Consider the following 24,192-nt stretch of genomic DNA (forward strand, 5'->3'; position numbering starts at 1 on the left):
GCCTGATAGCCCTGAGTTCTAGGAGGTTGATGTGAAGAAGACGGTGCTGAGGTGACCAATGCCCTCTGACATGAAGATCCTGAAGTACTGCACCCCAGCCGTCCAGTGACGCATCTGTTGTCACCACCTGAGGAGACGGATTGCTTACGAAGGATAGACCTTAGGAAAGGTTTTCCTGTCGTGTCCACCACAAGGCCGCTCTTTCCATTGCTAAGGTGATCGTCACCTTGTCGTCGAATGAACCGTGAATCTGCTTCCACTGTTTGTCTAGCTGCTCCTGAAGAGGTCGCACCCGCAATCTGCAGTGAGGAATCAGAGGGATGCATGAGGAGATCACTCCCAGAAGGGATTTGTAACGTCGTACTGAAAAAAACCTTCTTTTACTCAAGAGCAGTGCCATGGCTCGCAGTTTCTCCTGCCTTTCTAGGGATGGGAAAGTCTTGTTGAGATTTGAGTCCAAGATAGCCCCCAAGAAGCGCGCTGTCCTAGACGGAATCAGAGACGATTTCTCATTGTTGAGAGTAAGACCCAAATTATAGAATAGGTTTGTACATGCGTTGACTGCTTCCCTCGCAGCCTCCCTGGACGGAGCCTTCAGCAACCAGTCGTCCAGGTAAGGGAAGACCTGAAAGTGATTTTTCCGCAGAAAAGCTGCCACCGGCGGCAGCACCTTGGTGAAGATTCTTGGGGCTGAGCGAAGTCCGAAGGGTAAAACCCTGAATTGAAAGTGGCTCTTGGCTACTGTAAACCGTAGAAACCTTCTGTGTGCTGGGTGAATGGGTATGTGAAAATACGCATCTTCGAGATCGAGCGTGGCCATGAAATCCCCTGGATTGATGAGACGCAATATGTCTTGAAGCGAGACCATCCGGAAGGATTGGGAAATAAGATAGGTGTTGAGCTCCCTGAGATCTAAAATAGGGCGCCATTTCTCCAGCGTCTTCTTTACCAGGAAGAACCTGGAATAGAAACCCTCCCCTCTTTGTGATAAGGGGACCAGCTTCACAGCTCCCTTTAAGAGCATCTGATGAACCTCGAGCTGCAGGAGACGCAGATGTTTTGACAGAATGGCAGCAGGGGGCTTGGATGGTGGGATTTGTGTGAATTCCAAAGTATGGCCCTTTTATATGATGTTTAGCACCCAACGGTCTGATGTTATCTTGGACCAGTTGTGAAGGTATTGAGATACCCTGCCCCCTACAGATGTTCTTGTGGAGGCGGGCACAGCAGGAAGAGCCAGGACACCGCTATTGCCTCTTGGACGCATCACGTCTCTGGCGATTCTGTTTTCATCTAGTATTTGATCTTGAGAAAGTTGAGGTTTGACCTCGTTTCTGATGATAGGGCTGTCGGTATTGTTGAGACGCTGACCCATATGACGAGTACCGCTGCTGCTGGTATGAGCCTCTATATGTGGTACTCTTGCCTCTGGCACCCTTGAACGGAGCCTTTCGGTATTGAAGTGTACCAAGAGACCTAGCCGTCTCTGTATCCTTCTTAATATCTTGGAGAGTATCATCTATATGTTTTCCAAACAACGCCTCTCCATCGAAAGGTAGATCCAAGATTTTATTTTGGATCTCCAGCCTGAACCAATTCGCTCTGAGCCATCCCTGGCGACGAAGAACTGCTGCCCCAGCCAGTGAGCGAAAAGCCATTGTGGCGATGTCCATGGCACAATCGATTATCTCCATTGATGTTGCTTTCCCCCTCCTGTAGAACCTTCTTCGCTGCACCTTTCGCTTTCTGGGGTAATTGATCTAAATAAGGCGAAATGTCACACCATAACTGACAATCATATCTGCCCAGTATCGCCAAGGCATTCGCTGCCCGCACCAGAAGACTAGCCATTGAAGAGAATCTTTTCCCAGCGTTATCCAGTCTCCTACCTTCCTTATTAGGGGGAGTAGTCAAAGGAGCCGACGGGTTACGGGACTTCCTCTGTGCAGCCTGCGAAATCACAGAGTCTGGTTTTAGGGGCATAGTCAAAGTCGCCGGACCATCCTCGGTCGGCTTATATTTCTTTTCCAGGTGCGGTAGGACAGGGACCACCGTAGCCGGGTTCTTCATAGCCTTCAGACCTTCATCCCATACATGTTGTACAATAGGGATAGATCTAGTCACCTTCTCATATGGCTCCTTAAAGTCATATAGAAAACACTCTGTGGCAACAGACGGCATAGGCAGCTTGAATCTGCTAGATGCCCTTTCAATTAACTTATGTAATCCCCCGATATCCACCGGAGAGGAGTCCACAGGGTCTGGACATGGTGACGCCGGGTCCGGGATTACGTACTCATCCCATTCTAAGCCCTGATTAGGCCTGCCATCGAGATTCTGATCCTCATCCGAGGAATCATCCTGTATGTCCAGTGGCGTTGAAGGTACCTGTGGAGCCGGTGTTTGTGGCAGAGAGATTACCTGAGTCGGCAACTCTGGAGAGATCATCACTGGGATCGTAGGGGCAGGCAAGGCTTGACTAGCAGTAGTGGCAGTAGGTTGAGAGCACCTTGATTTGTAATCCTGCAACATGTTATGGAGATCTTGTAAGAGAGAAGTTGGAACAGACACCATCTCTTGGCTTGTGAACCCGGTTGTAGAGAAGATATTCTTCTTCCGAATCTGTCTCCTGACATTTCACCAGCAGTGGGATGGACTGTGTGCATACCCAAACCATTCCTGATCTTCATCATCTGAATCTTCATCATCCTCCTCTAACAACAAAGCGGGAGGCAAGGGGGTAACCCTCCTTGGAGACGTCATGTCTGGAGTAATTCTTTTCATAGAAATAGTAATTTTCTCCGTCGACGACAGTATCGTCGACGATCCCGTCGACGATGGAGCTGTTAAAGGTAAACCTGCCGTCGTTGACATCGTCAATGGAATAGGTACCGTCGACAGACGAACTGTCGACGACGAGATGGGCATCGTCGACTCCTGCCGTCGTCGTCGTTAATGTAGTATCGTCGAAGCACTCATCGACGACACCGTCGTCGTCACCACCGCCGGCGAAATCTTCATCGTCGCTGTCTTCGTCGAAGTTCCCGTCGACATCCTCGTCGACGTCGCTGTCACCACCATCGACGATCTCGTTGACGCCGACCGTACCGTCGCCGGCACCACTTTAATCTTGGGCTTTGACACGTTCGTCGACGGAGCCTTCTGCTGCGTCGTTGACGACTTGGAACTCCTGTACGACTTCTCAGAACACTGAGAAGATGGCTTTTTGAAGGCTGGAGCAGTCTTCATCCCAGTATATGGTCCCTCCCTCTCCTTTACACCGTGGTGAGGAGATTCGACTGGACCCTGGCTCTCAGACTCGCGGGGGGTCTTATTTGAGGCCTTAACTTTACGCTCCACAGAAGGTGAAGGGGAAGCCCGACCCCTTTTGACTGACCTTCTTGAAGATGAAGCTGAAGAAGACTCCTCACTGTCGCTGGAGGGTCTTGGTAGAAAAGGTGCGGCAGATCTTGCAGTCCGCAGCCTTATGATCCGGGTACAGGCAATATATACAATCTTTATGCCTGTCCTCAACAAATAACCTTTTCTTGCCACAGGTGGAACATGGCTTGAAAAGGGCCTTCTTCTCCTTATCAGACATCCTGGAATCGACAGACAACAATTCTGAAGAAAAAACTGAAGAAAATCCTCAAAAGAGTAGAGATTGAGCAGAGCTCAAAGGAGACTCCCTAAGCACAACGTGTGGTAGAAAATCTGAGGCTCTGAGGTTCCTTCAGGAGGGTTCTATGGGGTGAAGCTCTTCTGATTGGCTGATGCTTAGTTTGGTCTCTTTTACAAAAAGAGGCGGATATGCTACAAAAGGGAATGAGGCCTAGGCCTTTTTCTTTCTCTTTAGTACCTACTGCTATGTTATTTGTGTTACCGAGACTCCCATTCCGACGACGGGGAACGATACAAAAGCATGGGAATCTATGAAAGTTCCAATACTGGGGCAACGTTATTTTCCTTCCTATTCTGGGAGTTACGTGATTGGGCCTGGGTTCTTTCTCACAGCCATGTTCAATCACTCAACTCCTTTCAGAAAGGTGGGCAGTGTCGTGCCGGAACAATAGGGGCAAAGGGGACAAATTATTTATTTGGCACCGAGTAACTTTTGCCTACAGTCCTGACACGTGGATATTTTCTTTTCTGTTCTGCGATGGAGAAAATAAGTTTTTTTTTCCGTTTTAAACAACCTTTATTGCTCTCTTTCAATGAATATACACACCCTGTAGCCTACAACCCTGGGGGCCAGCGGGAAAAGTATCTCGAATCCGAAACAAGAAACTTTACAGTAGCATGACACAGCCATTCAGCCGACAACCCTGGGGCCCGTCAGCAAACTGTTCTGTTGGAAATCAAGTCTCTGCGGCCATTGAAAATGTAATGGAGCATCCCTCTCCTTCTGCTAATCTTGTGTCACACCGGAGTGTCCCCCCAGTGAGTATATGTCTATCCCCACTAGGTGCGGTTGTATTCATGTAGTGTTCCCGTCCAGAGCAAGGCATGTAGCATATATTAACTATCCCCTCCACCCCCAACCACCCTGCGCTCATCCGCCCCCTCCCTGTGGACTTATCATATAGGATTAGAGTCCAAGTGCCCCAGACATCCATGTGCTGGCTGGGTAATCAAGTAGCATTCTCACTTATGGCTGCAGCTCGACCGAGCCGGACAGTGCAGCACAAAACAACTCATTTCTCTTAACTGTGGTCAGGACCTATGGGTCTTAGTCTGCCTCTCCGAGTAACAGCAAAACCGCCACCCTCTATCTGCGTGTTGCTCCCATGTGTCGTGTCAAGTGTGTCACCCCGTAGCATTGGTGTGTTGTGTGTCCGCAGTGTGTGTAAGTACATCAGGAGTCTGTCTCACCTTGCTCTGGGCTATACCCGCAGCATCGCCCCCATCCCCAGCCCTAAAGTACGTCAGATACAGGCCCCAGACGTTCTTGGGTCGGGACGTGGGAGGGAGAAGGTCACTATAAAGCTCAGATTGTGTACAACAATACAGCATGTCATTAGCCCATCTTTTGGTCGTTGGTAGTGGCCCCCTCATCCAGCACATTGCCACTACTCTCCTGGCCATTAACATACCCATATCGGTGAGTCGTCTAACCGCTACCGGCAAGTCTCTGGAATAACCTAGCAGTGCAAGCGCCGGATCTAGAGTTAGCTGAAGGTCTAGGATCGTGTTCATGGTTGTGAAGATACCATCCCAATATTGCAGTACCCCTGGACAATACTACGCTAGGTGCATAAAATCTGCGACCGGCTCATGGCATCGTTCACATTCAGCAGATTGTCTCAGGCCATACCTGTGTAGGCGCTCCGGGGTGTAATAAACCGTCTGTAGAAACTTAAAATACACCAACCTATGCCGACCATTCAGCGACACCTTCTTAGTGTCATCATTGATTTCAACTTGCAGGTCAGTTTGCCATGCCGTTCTCGCTTTAGTGAATAGAGGCCTTTTGTGCTCCAGAGCAAGTTTGTACAACTTAGTGATCAACTTCTTGGGGGTCTCCGCTTTGATCACACATGTGAGTTCCGGGATCTCCGGGGGTTCCGCCATGTCAGGACCTAACAGGTCTGTTAATGCACTACGTACCCTACGGTATTGGAAACGGCATAGCAGGGGAGCCTCACCTCCCTCCATTACTATTTGCTCGCTTGTTTTCACTGTCCCATCCGCGAATAAGTCTCCCGCCGTCTTGATTTGCAGTTTGTTTAATGCTTGCACCACGCCTTTTTCTCTCACCGGCGCTATCCACAAGGCCCATTCAATGGGCATACTAGGAGAGTATAATAGCGCGCCCCTACGGTAAGGGAGAGGTGTGGCGCAGCGGCCAGGGCGACTGACGCTGGAATCTGGGGATCAGGGTTCGATCCCCGGCTCCGGCGGCAGGTTAGCCCAGCACCATGTGACTCTGGGCAATAGCTCGCTTAATCTTCCCGACGGCCCCCAGCGCCTAGAGACCCTCACGGGTGATGGTGCGCTTTACAAATGTGGACTTTAAAAAATGTGGACTTTACGGGCCTGCAGGAGAGAGTAACATGCATGATTGGTAGCTGCAATGGAGTCCAAGACTCCCGTTCTTCGATCTACAGGTCTGAAGACCGTGGCGGGGAGTGGGAGAGGGTCCGCAAATAGCCTTTCCATGCGGAGATGGGGGATCCAAGCATCTCCGTGGATCCACGTGTGAAGATGTGATGCCTGTGCCACTCTGTAGTATAGCTCTAGATCAGGAGCACCCAGACCGCCCATGTCGCATGGCAGCGTAAGCAGAGTCCAATTCACTCTGGGTTGTTTGCTCACAGGCTAGCTTAATCATAAGTTGTGTCATGGTTTTGAAGAAGGTTTTGGAGAGAACCATTGGAATGGCGCTAAACAAGAAGAGGAATCTGGGGAGGACCACCATTTTCATGATGGCTATACGGCCTAGCAAGGAGAGTGGGAGCTTGCACCACGTTTCTACATCGTCCTCCAGTCTCCCATACGCCACCCCGTAGTGCTCACGTAGTAATATTTCCGAATCAGTGTGTAGCTTGACTCCTAAGTATCGAACCGGGTCTGTGGACCACTGCAGTGGGTATTCCATATCAAACCTATAGGTCACTGGGGTGAGGGGAAAAGCCACTAATTTCGTCCAGTTGACTCTAAGACCCGATAGAGCACCAAAACATACCACTTCTCTCAACATTGATGACAAATTATTTTCTGGTTCACGAACATACAGCAGGGTGTCATCTGCAAATGTAGACACAACTATCTGATATGTTGGGAAGTTGACTCCTTCATTCCCATGGTATTCCCGGAGCACGCAGGCAAGAGGCTCTGCCACCAGCGCGTATAACAGGGGAGACAATGGGCAGCCCTGCCTAGTACCCCTGCTAATAGGGAGCGAGTCCGTCACCAGATCTCCCAATCGGAGCCTGGCCGTTGGTTTGTGATATAGAGCACCTAGCATTTGGAGAAACGGTTCGCCTAGTCCCATGCGCCGCAATACTCTGCTTAAGAATGGCCACTCGACGGAGTCGAAGGCCTTCTCCATGTCGAAAAAGACCGCAATGGCCTTAGTGTCGTGCCTGATGTGTTACATAGTACCTAGTACGGTTCGTATATTATAGGTCAAATTTCTCTCCGGGATGAAACCCGCCTGCTCCGGTGTGACCAGTTCGGGAGCCAATAGTGGGAGGCGAGTTGCTAATACCTTCGCATATGGCTTAGCATCAACATTTAATAAAGAAAGTGGCCTGTAGGAGCTGCACTCATTGGGAGCCTTGTCAGGTTTAAGTATTGTGACTATTAGCGCTTCTCTCATTGATCGTGGCATGCTTCCTTCCACGCAGATGTCGTCGAACAGTGTGGACAAGTGCGGGATTAGCTTCTCCTGGAATGCTTTGTAAAATCCCACTGTGAGCCCATCAGCTCCTGGAGCACTGCCAGAGCGCATACCCGACAGGGCCTGCACTATCTCATCTTTCTCTATGGGCTGCATGAGGAACTCCCGATGCGCGTTAGTAAGCATGGGCAGCGAAATGTGTTCTAGATAGTCTGAGATTTCATCCGATAGGTCTCCGCCCCTGGAGGAGTACAAGTCAATATAATAGTTCCTGAACTCTGTAGCTATCTCCCTCTCGTCTGTAATTACTTCTACATCTGTCGTCTTTAACTCCGAAATGTGGGACCTCCCCCTGCTGCCTCCAAGTATTCTAGCTAAGAGTGAGCTAGGTCGGTCTCCCTCTCCGTACATTCGTGCGGTGGCATATTTGCCCATGTGTTGTACCTCTCTGTCCGCTTCCTCGTTGTATTCGGTTATAAGTGCTTTGATTTCCTCAGCTATCGCTGGGTCCGCGGTGTTCGTTTGTCGTTCCTCCAGCATAGTTAGTTTCTATTCTAACAATGACAGTCGTTGCCGGATGGATTTAAGGACGCTCGAGTGCTTGGACATAGCTATGCCCCTAATGTATACTTTGAAGGCCTCCCAGATTTATTGGAAATTGTCTACAGACCCTATGTTAGCCTCAAAAAAGACATCTATCTCTTCCGCGAGCTCCTCTCGGAACTGTGTGTCTAGAAGCGAAAAAGGGGGGGGAAGCGCCATGTGAACGGGGCACTCCAACTCCAGCAGAAGCGGAGAGTGGTCTGAGAGAGTGCGTGCCAGAACAGTGCAAGCACTGACGCGTCGCAGCAAAGAGGAACTTGCCAGCCAGTAGTCTATACGCGTGTGTTTGTCATGGTAGGAAGAAAAAAGAAGTTTGTTTATTCCTATTCACCTTTCCTGACCCATGCAGCTGCATATCAGATCAGGCTGTGACACAAAGTTTGACTAACTGAGTAAGTAACAAAATGTGTTACTATTTGCTTTTATTTTTTAAACTGCACAGGCCCAGCAAGGCACATACTTTGTGTATGCTTCATGTAAATTGTTTTTAATATTATCATGGCCATGTATGCAAGACAACAATAAAAATGTCCAGATAACTGGTGAGGATTGCTGCAGAGCAATCCTTTGTATGTTGGTAGTTTTGAAATGCAGAGAAGCTGTGTTTTATGTGAATAGCTCAGGGGGTTACTGCCTTTGTCACAGAGATTCTTGTGTTACTTGCAGTTCAGAAGTTACAATCCTAACAAAGGACAGTGAAATAGGACCTGTCTTCAAAGAGCTGCCTACAAACATGAATGGTATAGTCAGATCTTCACTTTTTTATGTTACTATGTAGTTAGAACTTCCCCAGTCTCATTATTTTAATGTTGTTAAAGATACTTTGGGCCGATTTACATTTTTATTAGTAAAACCAAACCCCAACCACTGGTGTATGCTTTACATCCTGAGTTTGTGCTTCCGCAGCCAAACCCTCTTAAAATATACTGTCCATCAGTATGGATGACATGTGATTCCTACACCTTGTAATCCTCATTGGCTTATCTGGCATTCCCTATAGACTGATTTACATACTTGTATGATTTGTGTCTCTGTATAATGTGTGTGTGATGTAAAGTATTGTGACACCCTACACCCAGATATGAGTAGCGCTATACAACAAATGAAATGCATATGACAGAGTGGCTACGGAGAGATGAAAGGCACTGTTGAGGGTGGTAGTAATGGTATCTGCGGAAAAAGAGGTCGTTGGTGAGTCGACAAAAAAGACTTTCGCACTAGCGGCCCTGTTATGGCCTTTCTGTTTTTATTTAGTTAGCAGTCAGGTCATTAGGGCAACTGTGGAACATATTAAAGTGTGTGCTAATTATAGTTACTGTCATATTCAATATTTTAAGTTTGAAGGTGATTTTACTGATGTTTTTAACAGGAATAATGAAAGTGGTGCTGGATGGTGGCTGATATAGGGCTGGGACCCAAGGTCATCTGTGAGATAAGGTGCACAGGAGAGGGATGGTAGAAAAGTGGCTAATTGGGCCTGGAAGTACTCGTTTTGATGCCTAACCTGTTGTAATTTGAGGGTTTGCACTTCAGTCCCGACATTGCTCTTACTTTCAAATAACTCTCCACATGCTCTGTATACACACAGAATCGATCTGTTGTATCATGGTGACTGTTTGCAAGTAGATATGATGTAATCTAGGGCTTGTATGCTACCACAAGAAGCAACATATTGGGCAGCCAGTGGCCCACCCAAATACACCTTTGGCCCACCCCCAAAAAAAATCCTGGAGCCGGGCCTGGGTAGAACCCGTAAAGTCACCACTGTACAGTATGCATACCGCAAAGTAAGCAGTGGCCAATTGCACACTCGTAACTTCTTCTTAATGCACACTCGTAAATACATCACAGTCCATGATTCATGCACACAATGACATCAAAGTGCACACATGTAAGCACCTCACGGCCAAAATGCACGTAAGTAATGTCAAAATGAACACTAGTGCATTTTGACTGGTTCTTGCCGCAACTTCCATCATCTCCGCTCCCCTCTGAACAGGTTCTCGCGCCGGGACATTTCCGAGTATCCGTGCGCATTATAAATGGCGGATAACATAACAATGCACACTAGTAATGTCACCATCTGGCAAACTACAAGCAGCCAGGACGAACTACAAGGAAAAAGACACTACAGGAAAGCAGCATGACCACCAGCCGCAGAACGCCAAGGAGTCCCAGGCAACCAGGCAACCAAAAACACCCCCTACCCCAGTGGGCAAGAGGTTAGCACAGCGGACTTCCACTTCCGGTGAGGAAAAGGGCAAAACAAGGCAGACCAAAAGTCGCTTCCACACAAGCAGACACCCCAACACTCACTGAAGCGTTAGACATACCTCAGGGTTACCACAGTCAAAGAACGCCGGTTAAAGACCCACGCAGCCTACTGACCCCACAGGCATGTTCGTACATGGCCTAAGGCAGCAGCCGAAGAGACACAGAGTCCCCGCACACCACAACACGCCCCCAAGCCAGCCAACGGCAAACACCGCAGACCCCCAGCCTGGCCTCAAGAATACCACAGCAAAAAAAGCCGCACCGCAGACAGAGAACCCCTTCTCCACACTCACCTGCACACTGGCCCCTTGAACACAAAAGGTGGCAAGGCATAAAGGCGAGGACAGCATTGAACATGCTACACCGGGAACATCCAGCTGAGAAGGAAGGGCCAAGACAAACCACTCTGTGCGACCTCCCCAACCCCCCTGGCACTAAACGGCAGGGAACAGAGCTGCTGGAGCAAGCGCACCGTGCCTCCCCATAGGATTGCAAGGAGCACAAAAAAAGGAAGTATGGAGTGAGGGAGGGACTTTTATGTGTGGAAAAGGATTGTGATTGAAGGCACAGGGTCATCACGGTGAAAGATATGAAGGGATAATACAGCTTTTTCTGAAGCCATGTCGAAGATTTGGAATTCTAGGACCCTAGAATTAAGCTCTCACGCTTACCTTACACATTTCAGAAAGTGTTAAAAGCTTTGCTACCTAATCAATCATTTTTCAAATAGATTACCTTCTGTTTTTAATCTCCATACGTCTAAATTATGAAGTTTTGAACCTAAACAACGAAGAGTTTTTTTTGCATATGTTCACTCATAAAATAAATTTAACATAACATAGTGACTGTATGTCTATTCGATTAACATTGTTCGTGTTGAGCAGAAATAGCAGTGTAAGCACCCAAGCTCTTTAAAGGGAATGACAACATTCAGCAAATAAAAGAGAGAAGGTTGCAGCACATTTTTTATGTAACCAAAATGAATCTAGGAAAGTAATGTCACTTTTACAATATTTTGATTTAAGAGCAAAATGCAATTGATGAACATAAGACAGGATATGAATAAAACTGATGTTCTCGTTTTTAGAATATAAAGCCACTCACAGTGCCTTCCTCTGCAAGAAAAGATATTGACTGGTCCATGCCGCCTCCTTCTGTGCCAATATAGCGCTCACTCTTGGCACAAGTTTCTGCGAGCTCCACCTAGAAAAATAAGTAGTAAAAATATAAGATGAGACAGCAGGCCCTCCCAGAAGGTCATCAGGCGTTGAAAGGAGGAGATTTATGAAGATGGACCATTAAGGTCATGTTTTCCTACACATTCCAGTCCACTGGAGTACGTTTTGGAAGCCAGAGAAAGCGCTTTTTGGAAATTCATACAACATGCGTGCATTCTTTTTAAATCAATGTCATAATTATATCAGATTTGGCTAACATTTTGTTCCCATTGTTTTGTTTTCACAGAGTGAAAATGATCTAATTCATCATGACAATGTTCTGGCTGTTTTAGTCAAGGTATGCCTGGCTGACGATCTGGAACTTTGACCCAAAATCTGGCGACTACCTGCCTGCAGTGTATCTGTCTTCCATGTTCTGGAAAGCTTCAGTAACTCACAGGTCTGGACATTCAACGAGCAATTCAGATCTGGACATTCAACGAGCAATTCAAAAAGCACAGAGCCAATAACATTATCGTCTTTTTTGGATAATAAAACTCAGGTGAAAGCCTCATTAATATTTCACACGTTTTCAGACAACATTTCAGACAACACACATTTGTGCAAAGCCACTAGCCATATTATATGAATGTTATCTACCACCTGCTTTTGGAACTGTAAAAAACACAACGGAAAGCAGGTTAGCAGCCGTCCAAAACGTGGTGTCCAATATGAGATCTCAGTTAGTTTGGGAAACCATGGGCTAGACAGACTGCTGAAATTTCACTCAAACTAATGATGAAGCCAAAGAGTGTTATGCCAGTGAATGTAGATCTGCCAACACGATTTCGGCTCCCTTCCCTCGCCCGTCACCCGGCGAGGAGCCAAATTCACACGGTGGCAGGCAAGGCGAGCTGGAAACCACTGCAAACTCGCCAAGACATACCCAGCACCGTCAACAACCTTTTCATCTCATTATTTTAGGTGGAAGGAGGAAGTGGTTGAGGGCAGGGGATGGGCAGAAGGCCCTCTTGGGAAGTTCGGACATAAAGCGGTGCCCCCTCCAAGGGCACGCGCCTTCCTCAGACGGTCGATTTTGTTGTCAAGTTTGCAGATCTGTGAAGGATTTTCGTTTACTCATTATGCCACCACCCGAATAGCATTCCTCACCCTAAATTCAGGCATTTCTATCCAGATAGTTACACGACACTGATAGGTGCCTCATATTGGGGTTGAAAATTACAGAATCTACACTTCTGGTAGAAAAAACCCATTCTCTGAATGTTAATCTTCTCCAGTAAACAGGCCACGTGGAATGCTAGCCCCTGAGCTTCCATCAAGATCAAAAAAGCTGAGGGCCACAAAAGTCAGAGAGGACACGAGTCGTCGAATAATGTGCCATCAAAACACACAAGTTTTTATAATAAATTCAGGAATTAACTGCAGAATAGGGAAGCTGAGGGCTGGGAGTACTGCTCAAGGTTAACTCATCATCCATTTAGAGAACTATGTTATAAAGAGGATATGTAGGAAGCAATAAGGGACAGAGAGAAAAGATAAGGAAGGGAAGAAAAAAAAAGAAAACCAGCTTTGGCAAAGCCAATAGGTTTTGCCATTTAACCGTGTAATCCCCATCTTTGTTTGCCAATACAGAAACGCATTGGCAAAATAATAAAATAAAACAATGGTGAATACTGGTGCAATCTTCCCGCCTGCTTCATTATGATATGACAGCCCCAACGTGAGGATGGGCACACTGGTATGCATTACCATAAACCAATATCAAGCATACCACATATTATTTTTAAGAATCAAGCTAAACCGACAACTTTGTTGCAAAAAACATCAAAATAGCTGCAGAAATATTCAGGCAACGTGGACAACCTGAATTTATTATTGACAAATCCTTTGAATATACAAGTGAAAAGAACGGATTAGGGTTAAGAAACAAATCGGCTCAAAAGAGTCTAAACAAATAAAAAATAAAATTACACTGATCATGACATACAATGTGGAATCCAATCTGATCAGAATAATCCTCTAAAAACATTGGCAATTGTTGGACCTGGTCCTCTCTGCAGGGTCACCCCCAAACGTTTTGTTTTGCCCTCCTTCTCCTATTTTTTACTGAATTAGATTTTTCTGTCTTTACAACACTATGCACTTTACCTCTGATAACCAGTGCTAAAGGGCTTGTGCTCTCTATATAAAACATGATAGAATTGGCTTACAGCCAATTGGAATTTTTAATTTACTTATAAGTCCCTAATAAAGTGGTACTATATGTGCCAAGGGCCTGTAAATTAAATGCAAATAGAGGGCCTACAGCACTGATTGCGCCACCCACTAAAGTAGCTATTTAAAACTTGTCTCACAGATGCCATTGCATTCCATGTCTGTAGTTTTAAACTGCCATGTTGAACTGGCGAAATAAACCTTTTTTGCCAGGCCCAAACCTTCCCTTTTTAGGTCGAGCCTAGCCGCAGCACGCTTACAGCACTGGAAGCCCCGCCCACTCTCCGCCCATATTTGTCATTGGCTTTTGTCAGTGACCTTCCTAAATGTTGGCTTCTGATTCGTAAATAGGCTTGTTAGTTCCTGCTGGGTACCGCCTGATCTTCATTTGTACCCTCCCATGGCGACTAGCCCTTTTACTTGGCTTGCTACATGGTCTCCGTTTTCAATCGGTGAGCACTATTTTATTTATCAACTAACTAATGGGGACAATGGTGGCTGCTTCTTGCATTTGCAGCGTGCCCACCCAGGACAATGGTGGCCGCTTCTCACACTGAGCGCTATGCCACTCTAACTTTAAAAGTTACACAATGGCACAATGGTGATACTTTTTTGTATTTTATTACTTTTGAGATAAACGTGGCATCCGCTTCAGGGACACCGCACTTTCTCTCAGCTTTTATTTTGTTTAAATAAAATTGCATGCTGAGTGCGGCGCCCACTTCAGAGACACCACGCTGTTTCTTTTTTTTTCTATTTTTTTACTTTATTGGGGAGCGCAGCACCTGCTTCACAGACACCATGCTCGGCAATACTATAGGTCTTGCTTTTGCAAAAGTTTGACCTATTGGTTTTGTAAATGACAATGCCTTTTACTATTATAAAAGTGCCTTTTTGGCACTATTTTCACTAAGTTCTTTCAAAATTTAAATCTCCGGTACTACTGATTGATTTTTGGTCTTGTTTCATTTATTAAATTCCGCTCTATTTTACTATCTTAGTGTTGGATCATTTTGTTGTGAGTTTCCCTGTGTTACTGAAATACTTTACACATTGCCTCTAAATTGAGTCTGACTAGTCTGTGCCAAGCTGACCTAGGGTTGAGCACATGTCTATTTTAGGGTTGCTTGTGACTTCACCTTAACAAGTATTGTGGTTTCTGCCTGACCAGGGATCACACCCCAGTCAACCAACAACCCAATTTCTTATAGCAACTTACTATAGACAATGTTTATTTAGGACATGCAGGAAGCTGGCTCTGTATATGCTATACCAAAGTAAGGTATAGTGTGCACGGAGTCCAGTAGATCCCCAGAGGCTTACAGAAGCTTAAGTGGATAATACTAAAAGCTCTATTTGTTGTAGTGTGGTCGAGCAGTTAAGCTTATAAGAGGGTAGTGTTACGCATTTTTTATACACACTCAGGCAAGAATGATTACACACACTAAGACTGAATCCGAGACCAATTGTTTTGTATAAAAAGTTATTACTTTGGTATTTTATTTTTAGAACCAAGAGGAACTCAGTTGCAGGTAACAGTTTCAAGAATATCACTACTTTTCAAATGCAGTAGAGATTGTGTTGTAAAGGCATAGAAGTACTTTACAAGAGTATTACAAATGATTTGCCAATCTCAATCAAACAGTAGCAAACTTAGCAAAGGTGCAAGATAGACATTTATTGTGATAGCCAGAAATGAAATGCAATCCTATGGAAGGAAAACAGTTATATACAATTATAGGTAAGTACTCTACTTACACATCCAGTCTTCGGACGTTTGGACCAACACTGGGAAAGGGTTAGATCAAGGTAGGTACTGCACCACCAGTGGCACTGGGGCAGTCGTGTGCAGAGCCCACTGGGCCCAATGTTAGTCACTGGAGACTGGGGGCACCCACAAGAGCAGCAATTTGAAGTTAAGTACTTGCGATTTGAGGGCACATGCCCCGGGGGTTAAGGCAAGCATGGTGGGTGCCATAAGGCAGCACCAACCAAACACCACCAGCAACACCTGGGGTGGCCGGGTGCCCCATGCAGGTGAAGGGAAATCTCGGTCGCAAATCAAGTTGCAGGCTCGGACCAGGAGGCTGGATGATGGGCAGGTAAGCAGAGGTGTTGGTGGATGCCTGGGCATCATCGGTAGGGCTCCCCAAAATCGAGGCTGGAGGATGCAGGGGTGACTCTAGGCAGAGTTTGTTTACTGGAGCTGGTCACAGGGACCATTCAAGATGAGGCTGCAGGCGACTTTGTGGAGTCCAGGAGGGGTTATCCAATGTGGATTTACAATCAGGATAGCTAGGGAGGCTTCGCTGTGCAGGTGAGCCACTCAGACTTGGGCCGTCGGTGCAGAGTGGGCAGGAGTCCCAATGCCAGCTGGATACAGATTCCTTGTATTTGGATTCTTCTAGAAAGGGACGCTCTCCTCTGGAGAGCTGGTCTTTGTTCTAGAGTGAGAAGTCTTCCTCTGGCTTCTGGAAGTCGCTGGCCACAGGACATGCGTTGTGTACCTCGCTGGCTCTTTAAGCTGGAGACAGGCCAGTGGAGCTGGGGCCAATACATTAGTCTTCTTTGAGCTTTGTTGCACGGTGTCTTCTTCATCCTTCTTCATAGGCTGCAGGAATGAGGATCAAGTTTCAGGGGTGCCCCTAAATACCAAATTTAGGTGTGTAACAGGTACTGGCAGATGGTAGCCAATGGGCTACTTGCCTTTAGGGTGACTACAGCCTTTGTTTGTCCTCTCCCTTTGGGGAGGGAGCATCCCCTAAAATCCTTCCATTCAAGATGGAGGATTTTCTAAGAAGGGGTGACCTCGGTCTAGGGCACCTTAGGGGTGGTCCTGGCAGATATACACCTATCCTGACTACCAATTGTCAAGCCAACCTTGCCGCCAAAAGTGGGGCTGGCCAGGGGAGAGGGCATCTGCACTAGCTGGAGATGCCTTGGCTAGCATTTCATATCAGGCTCCCTGTCCTGAATGCTGTTCCTGCTTGCGGGTAGGTATGAAGCACCTCCACCCCAAGGAGCCTCTGTCACTGACCTATAAGAGCACAAGAACTCCCACCTCAGTAAATCAGAAACATGTCTGTGCGTGGCAGTCAGCTGGGCACAAGGGAGTTGGTCGTTTTTTAGGGGGCTTCTCTAAGATGCCCCCTGAGTGCATTTTGGAATAAATCCAGCACTGGCATCAGTGTGGGTTTATTATGCTAAAAAGTTTGATTTAAATCTTAGCATTCAGTAAAGCCATCCTGGAGCTGTAGAGTTCATAATGACAAACTCTAAGACTATGTACTCCATATGGCTCCACTGCACTTACAATGTCTAAGAATGGACTTAGACGATATAGGGGCATATTGCTCATGCAGCTATGCCCTCAACTGTAGTATAGTTCACCCTGGTTTGGGACTGTGAAGCCTGCTAGAGGGGTGACTTACCTATGCCACAGGCAGTGCTTTGGGGAATGGCAGGCAGGGATGTGTACATATATCAAATAAAGACTTGATCTGCTGCTGGACTACTATTTAAAAAAAGAAAAAAAACGTGGCTGCTATACTGATAGAATAGCTTCTGAAATGCTATTCCAAATAGGGGTTTGCTGTCCAAATTTAAGAAAATTCTATCTCCCCTACTTGAATCCCCTACTAGAAGTGCCCAAATGAAGAAAATGAAAATGAAAAAAAATGTGTGAAGGTCTGAAAGTACCTCACGTAAGCACCACCACAGGAGATGCTAGTAGATACTCACCAGTATGCTCACGTCTTGATCATCGGTATCTTTCAAGACCAAAAATGAAATGTGTGAACAATAGTGTAAAGCAAGAATACTCCAGTAGTATGTGAACAGAATAGACTGCACACATATATCATGTGCTACCCTATTATAACCCCATAGTGCACAGCAAAGGAAAAGAAAAAAATATGTATGTTTCGCTTCTCAAACTAAAAATATGATAGGACCCACTGGCGGTACAGCCCACTTTAACCAATGCCGTGGACCTACTCCAATTAAAAATCACACAATGTTGCAAACCACTTCGATTTAGGGAAGGCTAACATGTTTCATTGCCTAAGAAAATTATGGCAATTTTATCAGGGCTCGGGGTCTGTCTTCACCACACTAGTATTCCTTTTTTTGAGCCTAGGGAGATTGACAAACATTCAATCGATCAATCAATCCATTTGTAAAGCGCACTACTCACCCGTGAGGGTCTCAAGGCGCTGGGGGGAAGGGCGGGGGTGCTGCTACTGCTCGAACAGCCAGGTCTTGAGAAGTCGCCTGAAGGCCAGCAGGTCCTGTGTCTGTCGCAGGCGGATGGGGAGGGTGCTCCAGGTTTTTGCGGCGAGGTGGGAGAATGATCTGCCGCCGACAGTCGGTCGCCGGATGCGGGGGACGGTGGCGAGGGTGGGGTCAGCGGAGCAAAGTTGTCGGTTCGGGGTGTAGAAGGTGAGTCGTTTGTTGAGGTACGCTGGTCCGGTGTTGTGGAGTGCTTTGTGAGCGTGGGTGAGGAGCTTGAAAGTGATCCTCTGGTTGACGGGAAGCCAGTGCCGGTCTTTCAGGTGGGCTGTGATGTGGCTGTGGCAGGGGATGTCGAGGATGAGGTGTGCAGAGGCGTTCTGTATGCGTTGTAGTCATTTCTGGGGTTTGGCTGAGGTTCATGAGTAGAGAGTGTTGCCGTAGTCCAGCCTGCTGCTGACAAGGGCCTGGGTGACCGTCCTTCTGGTTCCGGTGGGGATCCATCTGTAGATCTTGCGGAGCATGCAGAGGGTGTTGAAGCAGGAGACAGCGTTTACTTGCTCGGTCAATGACAACGCTGAGTCCAGGATGACCTCCAGGTTGCGTGCGTGGTCAGTGGGGGTCGGTGCAGCTCCCAGCGCGGGCAGCCACCATGAGTCGCCCCAGGCGGCAGAGGGGGTGGATCCGATGATGAGGACCACCGTCTTGTCCGAGTTCAGTTTCAGGTGGCTGTTCATCATCCATTCGGCGAATGCCCGTCAATCCTTCATGGAGGTTGGATTTGGGGGTGGTGTGGGCCTTGGTGAGGGAGAGGATCAGCTGGGTGTCATCGGCGTATGAGATGATGTTGAGGTCGAGAGACCGGATAATGTTGGTGAGCGGTGCCATGCAGACATTGAAGAGTGTCGGGCTGAGGGACAATCCTTGGGGTACACCGCTGATGATCTTGGTGTCTTTAGAACGGTATGGGGGGAGGCAGACACTCTGGGTTCTGCCAGTGAGGAAGGAGGTGGTCCAGTCCAGGTCTTTGTCGCGGCTCCTTCCTGGAGGATCGCTCCCAGGCCGTCCACCTAAGCCATTTTTCGGCCTCCAAACGGAGAACTATGTGCAGTGTTCCGCAAGGCTCTTACCTGTCCCCCCACCTGTTCAACCTCTACATCCTCCCCCTGATCCAGTCCCTCAAAGACAGGAAGGTGACTGTCTTCAATTACGCGGATGACCTACAACTGGTCTTCACGATCAACAATTCACACATCTCAGTCACCGAATTTCAGGCCACCATGCGGCACATTCAACAATGGATGGACCACAACCACTTTAAGTTGAATCCTGGCAGGACAGAGCTAGCACTCACAGGAGACAGCCATAAGTACTGGGGCTCACATTATTGGCCGCCAGAGCTGGGATCCCCGCCTACGCCTTCCCCTTTGGCAAAAACACTCGGGGTCACCTTAAACAATGATCTCTCACTTAAAACACTGGTCGGCACGGTAATCTCCAAATGCTTCTTCCAACTACGAAAAATCGGGAAGATTTGTCGCCTACTCACGCAGGAAGCCTTGACCCAGGTTGTAATAGCCACCGTCTTGTCACACCTGGACTACACTAACCCTGTCTCTCTATCTGCTCAAACAGTTGCAGATAGTGCAGAATTACGTAGCCCGACTAATTCTACGACACTCTAGACGGCAACCAGTGGCACCCCTGTTAAGGTAACTGCACTAGCTTCCCATCCCTCAATGCTGCGCATTCAAAACAGGATGCCTGATCTTCAAATCTTTGCATGGTCAAAGTCCAAAATTCATCGACAACCTGCTACTCAGACACCCCCCCGCCCGTAACTTGCGCTCAGCTCACATCTCGCTCCTTTCCACCCCCACTTTCAGACGGAAACGTCTTGGAAGCTGCAGATTTGCAACTCTCGCCCCTAGACTGTGGAACTCCTTCCCCGTGGAGATCCGAGAATGCACTGACCTTCTGAAGTTCAGACGGTCTCTCAAAACCTGGCTATTTGCGCAAGCCTACAACTGACGTCCCCATAGGTAATGATCAGAGCCTTTTTTTCCGACAGCGCCATGAAACCACCCGGTATACGTGCGCTTTACAAGCCATTCTTAACATTAACATCCCTGCGTTGTGGAGGCGTGTGCGGAGAGTGTGGTGGAGGCATGTATCGAAGGCGGCCGAAAGGTCTAGGAAGATGAGGGCCGCGGTTTCTCCGTTGTCCAGCATGGCCCTGATCTCGTCGGTGGCGTCGATGGGGGCTGTTTCAGTGCTGTGGTTGCTTCGGAATCCAGATTAGGACGGGAGTAGGGAGATGGGCTGGAGGTTCCTGAGGTCCTTGGGGTCTGCCTAGGGTTTTTTTGAGTAAGGCGTTGATCTCGGCGTGCTTCCAGCTCTCCGGGAAGGTGGCGGTCTCGAAGGAGCTGTTGATAATCTTGCGGTGAGGGGGAGCGATGGTGGAGCTTGCTTTGTTGAAGATGTGGTGCGGGCAGGGGTCGGATGAGGTGTCGGTGTCTGTCGGGGGCCTGGTTGTTGACTCTGTCATGGATGTCTGCGTTCTTGCAGTGGAAGAAGGTTGCTAGGGAGTCGCAGAGGTCTTGTGATGGCGGGATGTCGGGGATGGAGAGTTCCTTCACGATGTTGAAGAGCTCTTTGCTGTTGTGGTGTTGTTGTCGATGCACTCTTTGAAGGAGGTTCTTTTGGCGGTTCGGATGAGTTGGTGGTGTTTGCGGATGGCACTCTTGTAGGCTGTGTAGCTGTCCGGTGTTTGTTCCTGGTGCCACTTCTTCTCGAGCCTACGGCAGGCCTGTTTGGATGCCTGGAAGTCGGCGGTGAACCAGAAGGCTTTCATGACGGTGCGTCTCATCGAGGGTTTCTTGGTCGGGGCAAGAGTGTTGCCGCAGTTGTCGATCCATTGCCTTAGGTTGCAGGCAGCGGAGTCGGTGTCGGTAGTGTCCGTTGGTGTGTTTCGGGCAAAGGTGGTGACCAGCTGGTCTTCGGTGACTATGCTCCAGCTGCGGCTGACGGCCCGTTGTAAGCGGTGGTGCGTGGTAGGCTTCTCGAATGTGAAGTCGATGTAGCAGTGGTCAGTACCATGCATTTCGCTTATCAGTTAAAAATTGTGTTCAGAGGTCATGAATATTTACCAGGTGGTTAGCCTCAATGCGCATACCGGCAACCCACCTCGTGGGGATGTGTGTGATTTCCGCAATATGCATATCACACCGCCCTGGCGTGTATTCACGGTTGCTTCTTGTCAATCTGCAATAATATTCATGATGTCAGATGCGGTATATTCCAAAAATGTTACTCTATAGTTCCAAGTCTCTCAAGCACATATGTACGAAACGCCAAATTCCCGTAAGTCGAGCCACACACTTCACATGTCCTTAGCTTGCTCACGTCTAAGGGAACCCCCCGAAAAGAATGGGGCAATTCTTTTACTCATAACGACCTGCACTCGTTACTGCAACAAAGTAGTTACGCATTTTCACTTCGTTGCAGCTCTATCCGCAACACCAAACTCCCATTGTTTTGCTATGGCACTGTGTTCACCCTCTTATCGGTAACCTGTATTGGAGACCATCTCATCTTACAATGCTCATTCAAACCGCACGCACTCTTACCTGTACATCTCCTGCGTCTGGTTCTACACTTCACGCACAACTTCTGTTCTGTTGTGCTCTATTTGAAAAGCCGTTGCCTCGATCCACTGATTAGACCACACCCTCTCATTTCCTTTTTTACTCCGGATGTGATCGTTTAGGCAAATGGAAGCCATCTTGGAATGGAGTCGCGTTAGTAAACCAACTGATGTAAAAAGGGGGAGACAGCTATTTATCATGATAAAACCTATTGCCCCATAAATAATTTTTTACTTTTACCAGCCGTTGATAGCTTCACCACACACAGCCAAGTATGTTACCAGGATATCCATGTGTCAGACTATGTTTCATGTATCAGTGGATACCTCAATAACACTAACATTTAAACTGGTGTTGCCTGGAAATTACCACAGGTCTATAAACCACAAGACCCCTCACTGACACCAAGGTCTTTATTTGATATATTTGGTTTTGAGTGGAGGGTGGTCTGATTTATAGAACCCTCTATTGCTCCTTATTGTATAGGATGCAGGGATGTGAGCCATGTTGACTCTTACATTTTGTCTGCACCAAAACACACAGTAATGGGTATGTGTTAGGTGAGGGGTATCTGAGGGTAGCACAGTGCATGCTGCAGCCCATAGAGACCCCCTCTGGTCACCAGGCCCTTAGTACCAGTGGTACCTTTTACAGGAGACCTATAGGTGGGCAAAGAGGTATGCCAATTGTGGAAACAAAGGTACAGTTTTGGGAAAGAATACAGGCACTGGGGACCTGATTAACAGAGACCCAGTGTACATTCAGTCAAAGTGCATCAGATATCAGGTAAAAGGTGGTGGGTAACCATGCAAAAAGGGGCACTTTCCTACAGGACCCACTCAGGGGGACACACCCAGCAATCATGTGTAGAAGACTGAAATCAATAAAGACATGGAAATAAGCAGCCACTACAATAGAGGAAAGAAGAAACATAGGCTACAGGACAAAAACAAAGCCAATAGATCAAACTTTCAGTAATGCGACACCTATTGCATTGCAAATGCTTGTTTCGAGTGCCTGTTGTCCACCTCCTGTCAAAGGCTGGGACGTACTTGTTGATACGGGGGGAGTAGTAGGCGAAGAAATAGACGTGAGGGCGGGGTAGTGAAATGACATGACGTGGGGGGTCGAGAGAAAGCCGGGGGTTTTAAAAGCAGCAAGAGGAAGGCTACTAACGGGCTGGCCCGCAATAGTTGCAGATCGACAAAAACGAGCAGGCTGGGGTGGGGCGGGGACCAAAGGAAAGGAAACACACAAAAAATAATAATGTAACATAAGCAAAACTAAACCAACAGGAGAGAGACTGTGGCATAGCCTTCACAGCTGCTGACTTCGGAATCCGGGTTCAGGTCTCAGCATTGGTAAAACGGTGCCAATAAAAAATAGAACAAATATAGGGGGCGCTTGTTGTCATCACTAAAACAATGTCAAGATTACCGAAAAACTAAAAATATCCAGCAGGAGATATCTTGCAGGAGCAGCTGGGAGCTTTGCTATGTGGACAACCAGGAGGAACCCTGAACGTGAGGGGGAGTGGCGACAGAGAAAGCACCAAAACAAATTAACATTGTGCGAAGCCTGTAAAGTTTCAATAAACAAAAAATAACATCCCCCTAAGTGCAGAAAGTGCATCAGTGGTGAAGTGGTAGCACTGATTAATGATTAGGCCGGGAACCTTTCAGGCTAGGCAAGTAAAGATAACACGCATGCACGAGCCGAGGCAGACCAACAAAAAGAAAAGAGTGCTCTCCAAGTTCCATAAAGTAACTTGAAGAGTAACTGCACAGTAACAGGGGCACGCCTCAAGGTAGGTTACAGAAGTAAAAAAGGAGGGACTAGTAAGTATATAAACCAATGAAAAGCAGGCATTTAGGAAGGACAGCAAGAGAAACCAATTAAAAAGATGGGCATTTTTTCAAGCCCATATCCCAGATACAGCATGTCTCGAAGATACAGCATGTCTCGAAGAGACAGCGCAAGAGCTGCCTAGACAAGATCGAAAAAGGATTTAGGCTCCATAAGCACAGCTGTACTCACTCACATTTTGTAGCAAACAGCAAAGAAAACTTTGAAAAAAAATTAGGAATACGTATATTCACATGTCCATGTGAGGAAAAAAAGAGGTAGTGACGCCTACATTTCCACACCAAAAGAAACGTTCTACAACATCTAAGAGCAATTACTAATGTGGATGACAACTATCTCATCACTAGTCATAATCCTAACCATCCTGAAGGAAAATCAGAACTCTTATAATGCTGTGGAATTGATATGGTGGAGACAGAAAAGAGAATCTTCATCAAATGAAATCAAAATATAGCATTAGAGTAAAGACAATATTTAAGAGAGCACACTGTTTAGGGGCCAAGCTATTCAGCCGCTTAGATTGATGATACCAATGTCTCTTCTAATCTTGGTGCAATGGGATTTTAAAAAGTATAGCACGATGTAGAATCATACATTGACATGCTCTCAAGGAAAAGCAATACACATGCTTGTTTTCAACAAGAACAATTTATATATAAATACCTAAAAAAATAGATATTAAATATGAATCGCCAACTGCAGGATATTTAGATAATCAAGGTGCTCCTACTGGAAGGCTAATGAGTAAGACAAATTATCTAGTACAAAACAATTGGACACAGTTAAAAAAGGAATAGAATAATCCTTGCATGTGAAAATAGCAAGATATGGAATCCCT

General features: G+C 47.1%; 1 protein-coding gene across 6 annotated transcripts in view; it reads right to left on the minus strand.

Annotated features, from left to right (window-relative positions):
• GALK2 (galactokinase 2) overlaps nt 1-24,192 on the minus strand; it is a 1,491,044-nt gene that overhangs the window by 757,444 nt on the left and 709,408 nt on the right. For all 6 annotated transcript variants that reach the window (XR_013609829.1, XM_078684791.1, XM_078684790.1 and 3 more), the window contains one exon: nt 11,324-11,422. Coding sequence is in view for 5 of the 6 variants with exons in the window: in XM_078684791.1 (XP_078540917.1) it covers nt 11,324-11,422 (99 nt within the window). In the remaining variant the exon portion in view is untranslated. The remainder of the gene's footprint in view (nt 1-11,323; nt 11,423-24,192) is intronic.

This window comes from Lissotriton helveticus, chromosome 3_2, assembly GCF_964261635.1.
Source record: "Lissotriton helveticus chromosome 3_2, aLisHel1.1, whole genome shotgun sequence".
Taxonomy (NCBI): Eukaryota; Metazoa; Chordata; class Amphibia; order Caudata; family Salamandridae; genus Lissotriton; species Lissotriton helveticus.